Raw genomic sequence first — 15,409 nt, 5'->3', positions numbered from 1 at the left:
TTAGGAACCTTTTATTTCAGATTAGTAGGCAGAGCAGCTCCCAGTAGAATATAACAGCCATGGAGCGGGTTTCTAGAGCTTATTGAGAGATGGAGGAGTGAGAGATGGTGTTTTTCTGATCAAATCCCCCTCATGCACAAGTCACCCTCTTTCTCTCCCAGCCAACTCAGGCGAGAAAGCCGATGGTCCTCTGCTAAGTTGCTACTACTTAGAGACCCCCCTTTGTTTTGACTGCATTTTTCTCAAACAAGCAATTCAATGCTTCAGGAGCCTGGATAGCAAAAGTTGAACCACATTGCAGTGCTCTCTCTCACACACATTCACTCACCAATACGAGTGGATGGAACCTCCATTTTCTCAGCCACAATGTCACCTAATAATAATAATAATAATAATAATAATAATAATAATAATAATAATAATTTTATGGTTCCCCCAGGCACTCTGAGTGGCTTCTAAGAATTATAAAAGCATAATATAACATCCAACATTAAAACCTTCCCTATACGGGTCTGCCTTCTAAAATTTCCATAGTTCTTTATTTCCTTGACACCTGATAGTGTTCCACAGGGTGGGTGGCACTACCAAGAAGGCCCTCTGCCTTGTTCCTTATAATCCAGGAGTGCCATCTTAGCCCCACAACCATGGGTGCCATGCAACGTGCATGGCCCTGGTGCTGCTATTTGTGGGTGCCTGGCCCCTTCATGGGGAATTTTGCAGGTGCTGAGGCACCCAGAGCCCCGGGGGAGTCGGCACCTATGTTTTATCTTCACTTCTCACAGTGTGGGAACTGCCAGAAGGCCCTCAGAGCTGAATGCTGGGGGTGGAGACGCTCCTTCAGGTAAACCGTTTAGGGCTTTAAAGGTCAGCATCAACACTTTGAATTGTGCTCGGAAACGTACCGGGCACAATACGTGTATTATGGCTGGGCAGTATTTGCATCAGGTGGTTTTTTTAATACGTGAGGGAAAATAAGCCTGAGCCCTGACTTTGCAGTGACTTTTCCTTCAAGGGTGGAACTGCGACCATTCAGAGTTATATTGAAATCCTGGGTGTCTGAGGCCACCCCACGCCCTTATGGGGTGGGCAGCACTATCTCCCCCCCTCCCCCCAAAAAACACCTAAATGAACCAGGACGCTCCTTCTACAAACAATGAGCGTGCCCCTCTCTACTTTCTTATCTTGAGGCCCGGCACTTCTCCCTGCTCCAAACGTCAATCCGGCTGTGACTTCGCTCATTGGCTAAGAGCTCCGAGAGGGCGTGGCCATTATTGTCGGAAGCTCTTTTCTCCCGCGGTTTCTTTTCTCTCCTGTTCTTCAGCTCTGGTTCTCCGCTAGGTGAGCAGCAGCCGAGGGGCAGGCGCGCTCGCCTACCCGCTTCCCTCTTCATTTCTCCCCGAGTGGTTGCACTCTGCCCACGCTCAGAGGCTTCTTTCCGGGTCATCCCCAGCCAAGGTAGGCAGCGTCTCACGCGCAGGATTCACGTGTGTGCGCGCTCGTCGGGAAGGCAAAGTGGCTTGCGGAGGGCGGGTGCTGGGAAAGGCGGCGCTCCCTCCCTCCCTCCCTGACAGGGGCCGACACACCGGAAACTGGGCAGCTGCAGCAGCAGCAACCCCAGGTGTGGCGGAGCAGAATGCCAAGACAATCTTACTCGGCTACGAGTGATCGCCAAAAACATGAAGAAGTTGCAAGGCTGGAAGCGGCTCCCCCCCCTCCGACATTTGCAGAGGAGCCCCCTCTAAGCCGTCAGCAAAGGAGACCCAAAGTACATTAAAAAAAAAAATTAAAAGCAACCCCATAAAAGTGAACGTAGCAATTGTTTTATGTCAAGGAAGCCGTAATTTCAAAGGGAAGGGGTGTGATGGGGTTTGGGTTTGTGATTTATTTATGGCATATTTTGTATTTTTATCTTGCATTTTTATGCTGTGAACCGCCCTGGGATCTACAGAGTATGGGCAGTATACAAATTTGAGAATTTTTTTTTTTTTTTAAAGCCATTCTGCACAGTGAGCTTGTTGGGGAGCCTGCTGGATGAGACGGAAAGGATCCCCAGGAGGAGGGAGAGGAAGAGGGGGACAGGAATGCTGTTCACGGCCCTGTTATCTAGCTGTTTTTCTCCATCCTGCAGTCCTGAACTTGGCCATGGCCATGACCCTGGGCACCAACCTGAATGATGCTCACCGCCAGTTCCTGCAGGCCTTCCTAACTCTTGGCTTTGTGGAGAGGCCTGAAGCTGCGAAGCTACACCAGTTGTACTGCCAGCTGCACAAGGGTGAGTGGGGGAGCAAGTCCACTGGCAGAGATTAATAGAGGGCTGGGTAGCAGGCTAGTCCTTAGGAGGGGAAAAGGAGGCAGGAAGGGCTGTGTGGATATAAGTAAAAGCTGTGCTAAGTAATCTTGAGACTCAGTCCCTCTCCCCACATTTGATCCTTTTCTGCTCTTTGACTTTTCTGCTCTTTGACAAGCTGAGCAGGGAAGGCGGTGGTGGCATTATGGCGTTCCCCTCCACCATCATGCTCTCCTGTGTGCTCTTAAGCTGTCCCATCTTTCCATTCCATCTTCTGCTGAGTTCAGTGCAAAAAGTCAGCTGTGTATGTGATGCTCAGGTGTAGAGCACAGGGTGTGTGTGTTTGTAATTTGTCAGCGAAAGGATCCACAACCTTTCTTCCTTTCCAGGGCTCCAGGGACTTCTTTCATCTGGATCAGTGCCAGCGTCAGAACTGAGGCAGGAGAGGGAGACTGAAGGGGACCCTCCCTCCCTCCCTCCCTCCCTCCCTCCCTCCCTCCCTCCCTCTGTGTGTGTAATGAAGAGCCTCTCAGGGTCTGGCAGTGTCCCCTTTCCACCCTCTCCTCTGTCTCCAAGAGTTAGCAGTCACGGGTATTCGGGTGTGTGGGCTTTTTGTTTCTTTAAAAGCAAGCAGAACTGTAGACCAACTGGACTCTAGAGAGATGATAGTTTTAGCTGAGATTATTTTTTTTAAGTGATTTTGAATTACATTTTTTTGGGGGGGGGGAGGGAAACGACTAATAAATATGCATACAGGTCCTGTTTCACAACACTTGCTATGCAAAAATTCACTTATCCAAACATGAGGAGTTAGTACCCAAACCTCACTATACACACCTCAGATTCATATATCCAAACAGCCAAAGTTTGCCCGCTTCCTTGCTTCCTTCCCTGTTTGTGCTTTGCTGGTCAGCGACAGCCATTTTCAGCCAGAAACCAGGGAGGGTGGGGGAGAGGGATCAGAAAAACCAGTTTTTTCTTTGCTGGTCGGCTGCAGCCATTTCAGGAAGAAAACATGGATGGGGGTAGGGAGGGAGATTGGATAAATCATGGATTGGAAATGTTCCCGTAGGAATCAATGGAAATTGTGAACTTGTTATGTGACTGCTCTCCTTTTCCTTATATTCTCACCTCTCTTTTTCTTCCCTCCTGCACAGTCCATTATGCACCTGATAAGCTGGATGACTTCATCAACACTTTGAATGGTCAGCTGCAGCCTTTGTCTTTGGAGATCAGGAAAGGAGTATCAGAAGAAAATGGGAGAACATATTATGCTTTGGTAAGGCAGGGTTGGCTGTCACCTGGTGTCTTTTCCTTGTAATTTGAAATTGGGAAGGGTGGGATCTGGGGAGAGTCGCATGCTGCTGCTGGATCACAGTGTCCCCCTGACAAGGAATCCAAGAGGCACACCCTTCCCCTCATTCTACACCCTTGCTGGATGGTGGCAGGACTGCTCCAGAGGCTGGAGGCTCTGCCACAGGAACTGAGATGAGCCAATAGCTGCAGGAATAAAAAAGGAGCCCAGCAAGGGGATTCCCGGTGCAGTGGGGTGAGGCTTGGTGCTTGCCTCCTTCGAAGAAGCTTTGCCCATGGGAGGGGCCAGCCACGTCTGGGCTGTAGGTGCCAGGGAGACAGCGTCAAAGAATCCTCTTGGCTTGGAGCTCAGAGGCTGCCCGGTGTCTCCTTTATCACACTTGCTTTCTCCCTCAGGTGAATCTGGCTGAAACTGAGATCACCCTAATGGCAAGCGACTACTCTGAAAATGAGCTGGAATTGTTCAAGAAGACTGTAAGCATGGGAACCTTGAGTGCGCAAACGTGGCTGAATCTGTAGCAGATTGCTGCCTGCCTACCTGCTGGCCAGCCTCCTAAGTGGCCCAGATTCAGTGGCCCCCAGTAGCCATGGGGGGGACGACTCACTTTCTGGACTTGGCCTCTGCTCCCCAGCCTGTCCATGATTTGGGAATCTCATGGGTCTTGGGAGGGTGAAATGCAGCCCTCTGCATCCAATGTGCTTAATGCAGTGTTTTTTTCTGGGGGTACACAATACCGGCACCTTCCCCCATGTTAAAAGTGCGGTACTTACTGTAACAACTTCATGGTGAGTACCGGCCACCTTTTTGCCTAAAAAAAAGAGAAGCATTGGCTTAATGAAATACAAAGCCAGGAGTCCACTATCCTCCTGCTAGCTGGCCAGAGGGACGTGGCCCCTGCGATGTTCTTTTCTCACTTAGGAAAGGGGTTTTCCATCTGCAGATGGATCTGATTGTGCTGTCTAGCAACGGCTTTGCCTCCTCCACGGAGATCCTGAACCTAGCTGACCAGCTGAAGCCAAAGAAGATGAAGAAGGTGGAGGCTGAGCTAGTACTGCAGCGCCTGGTGCAGGATAAGTGGCTCTCTGAGGTACGGGAATGTGGGTGGGGAGCTGGAGTGGGCAGGTCCACTTTGGCCCCCTTGCCTTCCTTTGATGTGGGGGCAGTTGAACCACAAGGGGCGTATCTGGGCCTCTGCTCTCTTGCAGAAAGAGGGAGAGTACACTTTGCACCTGCGCTGCGTCCTGGAGCTGGAGCAGTACATCCTCCGCCACTACCAGGACTCTGCACGGAAGTGCCACGTCTGCCACAGCCTCTCAATCCAGGTCAGAAGACCCACATCAGCTGGTGGTGTATGTGGGATGGGCAAGGCTTGGGGATGGGGGAGCAGTGGCCAGGAGTTCCCCTGTGCAGTGCCACCTCCCCTGCAGCTTAAAACCAGCCTTTTGGAGAGGCTGATCAGGAGAAAGTGTTAACCACCCTTGGCCTCCAGGAGCCTTACTGCTGCTCAGCCCTGAGGCTCTTCATCTCACAAAGGCCATCTGCCTCCCATTCACAGGAGCTTTTCCCTTTCAGAGCCAAGTCTGTGAGGACTGTGGAATCACCATGCACTTGCCTTGCCTTGCCAAATATTTCCAAGCCCAAAGGGAACCTCGTTGCCCTAACTGCAAGCAGTTCTGGCCCCACCAGATTCCAGGTAACACCCCTGAAGAGTGCCTCCCCAGAGAAACATGACCAGTTTCGTGCCAGGGCTGGGGGTGGGGAGACAGCAGCCTGCTCTCCTTCTGGTCCACTGTCTGCCTTTCAGGACATTCTGGGAATTAACCCAAGGACTTCTTTGCTTTAGTGAACTGGCAGATTTCCTGGAAGCGATACAGCTTCTTGCATATGAGACAAAGAGAGGCTCATTTGTGTAGAATGTATTATTCCAGATTTCTAGCAGACCCCCTCTCAAAGTTCATGGAAAGCCCACCCTCCCGGAAGCAGCTAGCTAGCCAGATTGCATCTCATTTGATGGATTCTATTTCTTGCCCTCAGGCTGGGAGGGAAAAGGATCTCTGGTGGGTCGGGCTTTCTTTTGGCCAACAGGGAAAGTTCTGCCTGTCAGAAACTGGTACATAAATGGGTTGAGGGTGAAAGTGGAGGTGGGAAAGGTCCCAAAGGCCACGGTAAGGTAATCAAACTCTTATTCAGCCCATTCTGTATTTTTCCATCTCCACCACAGATATCAACCTACCAGGACCTTCTGGGCTCTCAAGCACTCCACAGGAGACCCGGAGGAGTTCCGCCTCCCCAATGGCCCAGAGGCGGCAGTAAGAGTTCTCCAGGCCCTTGTTGGAGAAGTACAGACAAGCAGCTGTTACTGGGGCCCAGCACAGCTACTCTATATTTGCATAATTTAAGTGTCTGAAATACATATCTTGTAATATATTTTTCCCCCTCAGGATCCAACCTGTCTCACAATTCTCTTTCCTTTTTTTACTATTTATGTAAAGCTTTTTTAAAATAAAAAATACAGGGTTTTTATTTATTTTCAAGCTACCAAAGCACATGTAACAACATACAATACCTTTCCTGGCAACTGCATAACCATATATTTGGCAAAGCTTTTAAAGGTCTTTATGAGGGTGACTGGGCCTCAACTCTGCTCCTTCCCAAAGCTATCCTCTGTATCTTTCTGTTTTTGAAAGATTAACGTAACCCTCTCGGAACATCATAACTTGTGAGCATCTCAAGAAGCTGAATGTTACAGGATTCAGGACAGACTGCTTCATGCAACACATAGTTAAAACTCTCTCCTGCAGGAGCCAGTGAGGGCCAGCAACCTAGATGGCTCTAAAACAAGAGGGTCACCAAATGGCTACTAGCCAGGACGGCTAGGCTCTCTCCCTCCACAGTTTGTAGCAGCGGTGCTTCTAAAAATCAGTAGCTGGCAGGCACAGGAGGGGAGATTTGCTCTTGTCCTTGGGTCCTGCTTGCGGGTTTCCCATTCAGATGTCTGGTCAGCCACTGTGAGAACAGGATGCTGTGCTAGATGGGACACTGGCCTGATCCAGAAGGCTCTTCATGTTCTCATGAACAAAGGAAGCTCCAGTCCCCAGCAGGGGTTGTTCCTAGCCCTACTTTCAGAAGGCAGAGTTTGAACTCTGGACTGTGTGGGAAACAGACACTTTTGCCCTCCCCCAACCCCAAATTTAAAGAAATCGCAATTCCTGCTTGTAACTTCTATAGCTTTACCCTCCTTGCATTTGTGGGGTTGGTGAGGGCATGATGAATCTACAGAGAGACTTCCCTCCGCAATGACTAAGGACTTCTTTGCCCATCTTGCATAAGATCTGAGCCCTTCAGACTTTGTAAAGCAGTATTATCGAATCAGAATTGTAGAGTTGGAAGGGATCCCAAGAGTCGTCTAGTCCAACCTGCAATGCAAGAAACCTTTTGCCCAACGTGTATTGCAGGGGCTCTAGTCATGAGTGCATCAGTTCCATTAGAGCCTCCACCAAGAAAATAGAATCAAAATGGTGAGCTTTCTGTCTCCCTTGACCAAGCAGGTTGTGCTACATCAGCAAAGGCAATTCAATTCACAACACATAATTTAAATATTAATTTGTATTCTGTTGTCCTTTGAGAAAAGTTTTAAGAGAGCTCTTTTTAACAAAACCCAAAGAGGGACAAGTCACTATTTTAGCTCCTTCAGAAAACTGTGTCATTGATGCCCTTGATCCTCAACCACAGCAGTTGAACTGTGTGTCACAACCCTTGCTGCTTCCTGGCAGCTCCTTCCTTCATCTTGCCTGAAGTCCCTGAGCAGAAGACTTGCTCCCAGCAGACGCTACGACCACCAGAAGCTGACAGAGAAACTTATGTCCAGGGACCGCACATAGTGCCAGTAGCTAACTGGGATGAACAGAACTTCTCCAGGGCTCAAGATGCAATCTTGAAATGCAGCTGCTTTGAAGTTGGGGAATTTCACCAAGTCAGGGTCTTCCACATCCACCTGGAAATGAAAGAGAAAATACTTGTCTTAATATAATTCAGACAGGAGTATCCACGGTTGTCTCATTCTTTGCACCAAGAGGCTTACCATTTAGGTGACAGGAGAGAGGGGCAGGATGTGGAAGAAGAGGAAGAGGTGAGTGTTGGAGCTTGGCTGCAGTTGGGGCTGGGAAATAGGATACGGTGCCAATTTTTAGGGTGAACTCCATGATTTCCTTCATGCAATAATTCAGCCCCCATTTATGAGGGACCAACTTTACTGGGTGCCCACCTGGCTGGTGTTGTGAAGGAGGTGGCCTTCATGTGGATAAAGGTTTTCAGATTCCTGAGGAGAATACAGACGGACATATTTCCGTCCCATTACCTGGAGAAAGGAACGTTGAAACATTTGTCAATAATCCGAGCTCAACTTTTCTAACTAGCATTCCTCTGCTCAGTGTCCAGAGTGTGCCCTGACACACAGGATTTCTGCAAAGGGGGGCTGATTAGCTTCTTGCCATCCTCATTTGCAGAAAAAGGAGCCCAGACATCCCCGTCCAAAGTTTGCAGGCCAACAATAGGCACTCTCCCCTGCCCCAGTGCCTTTCTAATTTCAGTTCTCAGCACTCCCTCTCTGCTCTTCTCCTTGACAGCCCATCAGCACCTCAGTCCAGCTGAGATCTCTGGCTGCAGAGAGCCTTCCCTGAGCAACTTCTAGAGGGAAGCTTCCTCTGGTGACTGTTGTTGCTGCCACCCCTAGGGCAGGAAGCAGCCTCCCTTGAAAGGCAGGAGGATACAGAAGTCCTGCCTCTGATTGGCAACTGCCCTCCTTACCCCCCGCACCACAGGCTGTCATGGAAGCCCTACCTGGACTAAGAAGTTCTGCTGCGGGTCCTGATGCAGAGGGGAGACAGTCCCTGGTGGACCAAACCAGGCGTTGACAGTGATGTCCTCTTCGTCTCCTTCGCCCAGGCAGCAATAGTCAGGGACACCAATATCCAGCTTCAGCTCTGGGATCTGGCAGCAAATTGGTTAGAAAGGAAAGCGTTTCTCATTGTACACTAGCTTGACATTTATTTAAAGTATTTATTTAGGGATGTGGGTGGCGCTGTGGGTTAAACCACAGAGCCTAGGATTTGCCGATCAGAATGTTGGCAGTTTGAATCCCCGTGACGGGGTGAGCTCCCGTTGCTCGGTCCCTGCTCCTGCCAACCTAGCAGTTCGAAAGCACGTCAAAGTGCAAGTAGATAAATAGGTACCGCTCCAGCGGGAAGGTAAACGGCGTTGCCATGCGCTGCTCTGGTTCGCCAGAAGCGGCTTAGTCATGCTGGCCACATGACCCGGAAGCTGTACGCCGGCTCCCTCGGCCAATAAAGCGAGATGAGCGCCGCAACCCCAGAGTCGGTCACAACTGGACCTAATGGGCAGGGGTCCCTTTACCTTTTTAACCTGCTGTCTATTTTGTTTGTGATCTTCGGATGAAAAGCGGCAAATAAATAAAATAAATAATCCAAAGATGGCTCACGGCAACCATTTAAAACGAGACCACAAGATAAGAGATGGTGAGGCAAAGGATGGAAACAGAAAAAGACAGAGTTTCAGGCATCAACCGCTTGGGCAAAGCAAATGCCTGCAGAAAAGGGAAGAGGCTTTGCAAAGTGCCAAGAGGGCAGCTATCAAGGAAGGGGCAAGATGGGTCAGAGCACAGAAAAGGCCTGATCCTGCACCTCAGCCAAGGCTGTCTTTACTAATGTGGGTGGCGAAGGGACAGCATTCAAACCAAACAAGGTCTCCCTATGTTCCAGCATTAATTGTTATGGGGATTCTCTGCTGGGGCCAGGCTGGGGGGGGGGGCGCTGTTCTATACAGTCTTGGGTTCCCTGCTTCCCTGCTTCCTCAGGACATCAGGAAAACAGCTGGCAACAGCTGTTGGATGTTGGCTGGCATTAAACAACATGAGTTTGATTAGCTAGAAGTGACTCAGTGGGTTTTGGCAGGAAGGAGTTTTCCCACCAGGTGGATTGGACACCTACGAGAGGAGAAGTCTACTGTGATGCTCGCAGCCCTTTGCACACGTCTCTGAAACCTGTTTGGCCCACGTGCCTTTTCCCATGGACTGTGGAGGATGCCTGGGGTGGAGTTTCCAGAGAAATGCTTCCCTGAAAGACGTGGGTGGCACTTTGGATCATTTCCAGATATGAAATTTTGTGGGTGGGGAATTCACTGCATTCTGGTGAACCTGGCATCTGTTTCCTCCCATCAAATAAGAACTAGAAGAACCATTCCTTTGGTTTACCTGGTCAAAGAGCTGGTGCTGAGCAAGGTATCCCTTGTGGTCCTGCAAATTGAAGGAAGGGAACAGAGAGAGAGGAGTGAGTGGAAATCCTCTATATACAGAAAAGTCAACTGAACAGCAGCAAACAATTTGGTGGGGAGTCCAGAGCCCAACCCACAAACTCTACCACTCTCACTGGTCAGCTCCTTGCTCCCCACCCCAAGGAGCTCTGCCAGGCCTGCCCTCCCTTTCCCAGTCTCATTGCAGCCATCCATGTTACTCAAAGGCTGGCAGGTGCTCACATAAATAAGTTCACTAATATTTTATTTAAGGAGACGCCTTTCCTGCTTGCTGGGTTCCCAGGGCGGAATACAACAATGGAGTTAACACAAATTCAACCCAGCATAATTTGTCCTGCTCTTCCCAGCCAGGCTGTTTTGTGGGAGGGAGAAGATCCAGACCTCATTCTCAATATACTGTCTGATGAAGTCATCCACGGTCATGAGGGTCTGGGACCACTCCTCATCTGTGTAGCGCGATCCAAGCTCCACAGGGACTGTGCGGCTGCCGGCCACCTCGCGGATGTAGCTCACGCTGCAACGAAGGAAGAAGAACCAATGGCAAGGCTCTCTCTCTCTCTCTCTCTGTGCCTACCCTGTTTCCAAAGGCCCCGTTCCCTCTTCCTCAGGCAGAGTGCTTTCATAGTTCTTTTTGTTCTTTCCTCTCCTACATGGGGAGGAACTTGCCAGTGGGAACTTGCAACACTTTGTGTTGCAGTGCCAGTGGGAACTTGCAACACTTTGTGTATTTTTTGAGTGTGTGGCCTGGCTGGCTCAGGGCACCGTCTAGTAACTCACAGATGAAGTTACTTCTGTTACAATCTGCCTGTGATTATACACCTTGGGATATCTGCCATGCCTTAGAGCAACTTTGATCTGAATAGCAAGCAGGCAGAGGGAAAGGTCAGGCTGGTGTCCTTTCTGATCCTTCGCTGTGTTTTCCTGATAGCACCAGTTCTGATCCACTCCTCTGTGCGCCACCTGGAATTTCACTGTCAAGCTTGCCAGGGCAAATATTATGGTAGCCAAAAGCTAAACTGAGCACAGGCAAAAATCAAGCCCTGCGGTTCCAGCAGTACAGAATGCAGGCCCAAAACAGGCTTCTTGCCTTTAGCTCAGGGGCAGAGAGAGCATCCTCTTACAGAAGACAAACTGGAGAGGATGCATGATGTCAGGAGCCCCTCCAGCCCCACACCCAATAATTTGGCAGCAGATGCTGCCTCCATTGGGCAATATCTTTCCCTGTCCTGGAGGCAGCCACCCACCCTCTACCTGCTCTCTTGCCCTCACCTCCATTTTCTCAGGCAAGGCCAGTGGTCCACAACCCCCTCCAAGACCACTGGCTTTTGAGGGGTTAGGTAACTGTCCCGGAAATGTTCCAGCGATGGGCAGAGAAGCTGTGGGACAGCAGTTTCTGGGGCTATAGCAGGGGCTGCTGGGGTGATGTCCGTCCGGATTTTCTGCAACAAGGAGCAGGTGGTTAGTTCTGCTTCTTGTTTCACTGGCAGGGGGCTCAGTGTGGGTTGGCCACACTGCACCTGCACACACTGGGAAAAGGAAGGCTTAATCTGCTTCAGTCCTTGAGGTGTGCCAAGGAAAAAGGCCATCACTGGCCATGAAAGGGGCTCTGCTGTGTGGGAGGTGGCAATGTTTCTGAGTACCAGTTGCTGGAGACCGCAGAAGGGGGCTGATTTTGAGCTGGGGTGCCGCTTGTGAGGGAGTGGGGGCTTCCCCTTGGGACACCCGACTGGGGGACCTGGCTGGCCATCCTGCAAGAACAGGAGGCTGCAGTAGACGGGCTCGCCTTTTGCTTGATCAAGCTGTAGCGAGGCTCGCCTTCGAGGAGAGGGGAGCTGTTCTTGCAGACGGGAAGGGGGCCCTTTGCAAGCTGGTACCTTCCTCGGGGGTGCTCCGGCGCGGGCTCTCGGTGCTGGCTCCTCGGGTGGCAGGTGCCGCTGGAGGACGGGGACCAGCCTGCCCATGACGTCGTCCAGGACAGGCGCGCCGAGCAGGAGGCTCAGGTCGCAGAGGCGCAGCGCCTCCCGACTGGCCCCTCGTACCCGGCAGAGGCTCAGCACGCGGAAGAGGCAGCCCAGCGCCCACGCCCGCCGCCACACCGCGCTCACCGCCCGCCACGGGCCCACGTGCAGCCGCTCCCAAGAGTAGTCGCAGACCTGCTCGCCCAGCTCCAGGCAGGCTCGGCGGGCTCTCTCCGAGCCCAGAGACTCCTCGCCCGCATCGCCCGGGTACACCAAGGCGGCCGCCTCCTCCAGCAGCAGCGCCACGCGGGCCCCCTCCGCCCCCAGCCCCAGCGATCCCAGCCCCAGCCCGGCCCGTGTGCTCGGGAGCAGAGCCCGCACCGCCGCCCAGCAGGCAGCAGCACTTGGTGCCTCCTGCTCCGAAGCAGCGGCCATGGCCGGGCCCGGCGGGAGGGAGGGAAGGAGGCAGGGAGAAGAGAACCACTCAGGGGCCACGAGGAGGCCTCTCACTAGAGGTGAGCTGCCCCTGGACAGGGATGCTCCATGCCACCCGGCGGGCGGAGGAGCTGGACCGCTGGAGGTAGACTGCCCCTGGACAGGGAGGCTCTACTTGGCTGCGCAGGTGTCTTTCTCGCTACACGCCTGCGCCGAGCAATGCCGGATCTCTAGAGCACAGAAACAAAGACAGTCCCGGTTTGGAGGTGTGGGACTTCCGGGTTCCACATTTCGCAAGCCGCGATCATGTGTTTCTAAGTGTTTCTTATAACAGCCCTGCAGGGAAGTTCACTGCTAATCTTACGGCGGCGTCGCAAATCCAGGCACCGCGGGAAACAAAAACGCCACTGCAAAGATGAACAAGCAGATATGTGTACTCTGCACGGGAGTCTAATTGACATAAGTTTATGGGAGCGTTCTCACGCATCCCGCGGCTGCGCAACGAGAGCGCCCTTTCCCTTTGCTCCGCCCACAGGCGTGCCCGGCCCTATTTCCTCTAAGCTCACGCGCAGCAGGGGCCGCTCGTTTACCGTAGAACTGCAAACGTATAGACTAGCCATGTGGAGAGCGGCTTCCGGGATCAGGCGTCTACCTGCGTCTCGTCCTCCCCAACCGACAGGAGAGGCGGCTCCACTCGGAGTTCATCCATGTTTATTTTCATGGCCACTTGCTTATTTGTAACATTTAAAACATTCGCCCCGGTCTCTGAAAATGCAAACGCAGCCCCTCGGTATTCTCCCCACATTTCGGACCAAGGGAGGGCTGCCGGGGCACGACAGCCTTGCAGTGCAGTCCACCCTTGAGTGCCTGTGCACGCGAAGCAAAGGTGCAATGCTGCAGCCCTGGGCGAAGCCTCTCCCTGTAGCAAAAAGGCCCCCTCCCCCCGGCAGCGGTTCTGCCCGGGCTCAGCATCGGGCACCCCCCTTCCCCGCCAGAGGGTCGAAGGCGTCGCCCTCCCGCCCTCGGCTCCTGCCCCGGGCTGCCGCTTCCTCCCCCCCCCCCCGAAGTACAGTAGAGAGGCGGACAAATCCCGACCCCCTCCTACTGCCAAGTCCCTCCCCCCACATTCATTTGCAGGCTAGTAGCGTATGTTTAGAATCCTTTTGCTGAAATACGCTTTTTAGCTCCATTTTATTGTATTTTGTTTGTATGTTTTACGTACATCGTCCTGTGCTCATCTGAGGAGGGATGGTGAAAAAATAATGAAAGCAGACCAGGCTTTCCAGGGCTTTGTATTGAGGCGTTATTTCCTTGTTTCTTCGGTGCCAAGTACTGCCTGGGCCAGGAGTCAGCAAACTTTTCAGCAGGGGGCTGATCCACTGTCCCTCAGACCTTGTGGGGAGCCGGACTATATATATATTTGGGGGAAATGAACGAATTCCTATGCCCCACAAAAAACCCAGAGATGCATTCTATTCATGTAAAAACACGCTGATTCCCAGACCGTTCGTGGGACGGATTTAGAAGGCGATTGGGCCAGATCCGGCCCCTGGGCCTTAGTTTGCCGACCCATGGCCTGGGCAGTGCAGTTTCTACCATATGTACATTCCTATTCTGCACCCTCAACAGGACTAGCAGCTTGCCTCAACATTGTTCAGACCTCCAATAACAGCCTCTCTTGACTGACTTCCACGCTGCTCACTTCAATGAATTTTGATCCAGGAGAGCTGCTTTTGGCTCATGTTCTTCTTTTGGGCTTCCCATTGGGGCATCTGGTTGGCCGCTGTGAGAACAGGAGGCTGGGCTAGATGGGCCCCCAAAATCTGGGCAGCAATGAAATGCAGGGTCAGGACTGAGGGAGACTGACAAAAAATGGTGTTGCATGGACACGCTCCAGGTTTCTCAGTGTGGATGGGTTTCCCCTTAACCTACTGTAGCCACCAGTCCATGCTCCTTCGCTTCATCAGCACATTAAGATGATGGTGAGGAGATTCAGGAGACCAGCAGCAACATTCCTGTCCTCTTGTGGCAAGAGCAGGCTTTGAACAGAGTTAATGTAAAAATTGTGATATCTGATTGAATATTAGCTATTAGATATAGATACTGATTTTATTCTGACTGCCCTAATATTAATCACATTTACCCTTTCAGACAGAATGTATTAGACTTGATCTTTGTGTGCCTCATGCCATCCTCCTATGCTGTGTAAAGCTGTGTTTACATTGCATGCCACTTCCTGCCTTATCTGAAGGGTCAGATAATGATGTTTTGTGGAAGAGGTATGTGTTGACTTCACATCTGGGTGAGAACTTGCATTTCTTCTTGAAGCTATCTGGGGCCCAGAAAGAGGAGATGGGAGAGGAATTTATGACCTTCTCGCTGAAGGTCTGGTTGCCTAGACAACTATCCGATAAGTTGTAAGCTGAGACCCAAATATCCTGGGAACTTTGGGGCACCCCAAGGGAATTGTGGGGCAGTTGATAACGGTATGGAGCCATGTGTTTTTAACATCCCATGACCTGTAACCTTTCTTGCTGAATGTAGAAAAATGTTTTGATGTTTGGTGTCTCTTTGTGTGCAGTGCTAGATATGCTATATAAGCTGGGTAACAAACTGGTGGTGTAAAAGTAAATTCTTACTTGTTGTTTAGTCATTAAGTCGTGTCCGACTCTTCGTGACCCCATGGACCAGAGCACGCCAGGCACTCCTGTCTTTCACTGCCTCCCGCAGTTTGGTCAAACTCATGCTGGTAGCTTCGAGAACACTGTCCAACCATCTCGTCCTCCGTCGTCCCCTTCTCCTTGTGCCCTCCATCTTTCCCAACATCAGGGTCTTTTCCAGGGAGTCTTCTCTTCTCATGAGGTGGCCAAAGTATTGGAGCCTCAGCTTCACGATCTGTCCTTCCAGTGAGCACTCAGGGCTGATTTCCTTCAGAATGGAGAGGTTTGATCTTCTTGCAGTCCATGGGACTCTCAAGAGTCTCCTCCAGCGCCATAATTCAAAAGCATCAATTCTTCGGCGATCCGCCTTCTTTATGGTCCAGCTCTCACTTCCATACATCACTACTGGGAAAACCATAGCTTTTAC

At 51.5% G+C, this 15,409-nt stretch overlaps 2 protein-coding genes across 2 annotated transcripts; one reads left to right on the top strand and one right to left on the bottom strand.

Annotated features, from left to right (window-relative positions):
* Positions 1-42: 42 nt before the first annotated feature.
* NSMCE1 (NSE1 homolog, SMC5-SMC6 complex component) lies at positions 43-6,129 on the top strand. The gene is made up of 8 exons (XM_080980186.1): positions 43-1,455; positions 2,129-2,272; positions 3,445-3,566; positions 3,998-4,075; positions 4,543-4,689; positions 4,808-4,924; positions 5,175-5,295; positions 5,824-6,129. The coding sequence occupies exons 2-8, from the start codon at positions 2,143-2,145 to the stop codon at positions 5,913-5,915; spliced, it is 807 nt and encodes a 268-aa protein (XP_080836312.1). The 5' UTR covers positions 43-1,455; positions 2,129-2,142; the 3' UTR covers positions 5,916-6,129.
* A 1,064-nt stretch (positions 6,130-7,193) lies between these two features.
* Positions 7,194-13,186, bottom strand: KDM8 (lysine demethylase 8). Its single transcript, XM_080980180.1, has 7 exons — positions 11,804-13,186; positions 11,199-11,368; positions 10,311-10,443; positions 9,871-9,912; positions 8,442-8,591; positions 7,867-7,959; positions 7,194-7,596 (listed from the first exon to the last, which is right to left on the bottom strand). Exons 1-7 carry the CDS (start codon positions 12,320-12,322, stop codon positions 7,432-7,434), a joined length of 1,272 nt encoding a protein of 423 aa, XP_080836306.1. The 5' UTR covers positions 12,323-13,186; the 3' UTR covers positions 7,194-7,431.
* Positions 13,187-15,409: the final 2,223 nt, after the last annotated feature.

Source organism: Podarcis pityusensis (genome assembly GCF_964106645.2).
Source record: "Podarcis pityusensis genome assembly, chromosome: 14".
NCBI classification, from domain to species: Eukaryota; Metazoa; Chordata; class Lepidosauria; order Squamata; family Lacertidae; genus Podarcis; species Podarcis pityusensis.
Note: the sequence above shows the minus strand (reverse complement) of the source record. Positions and strands in the feature narration are given on the sequence as shown.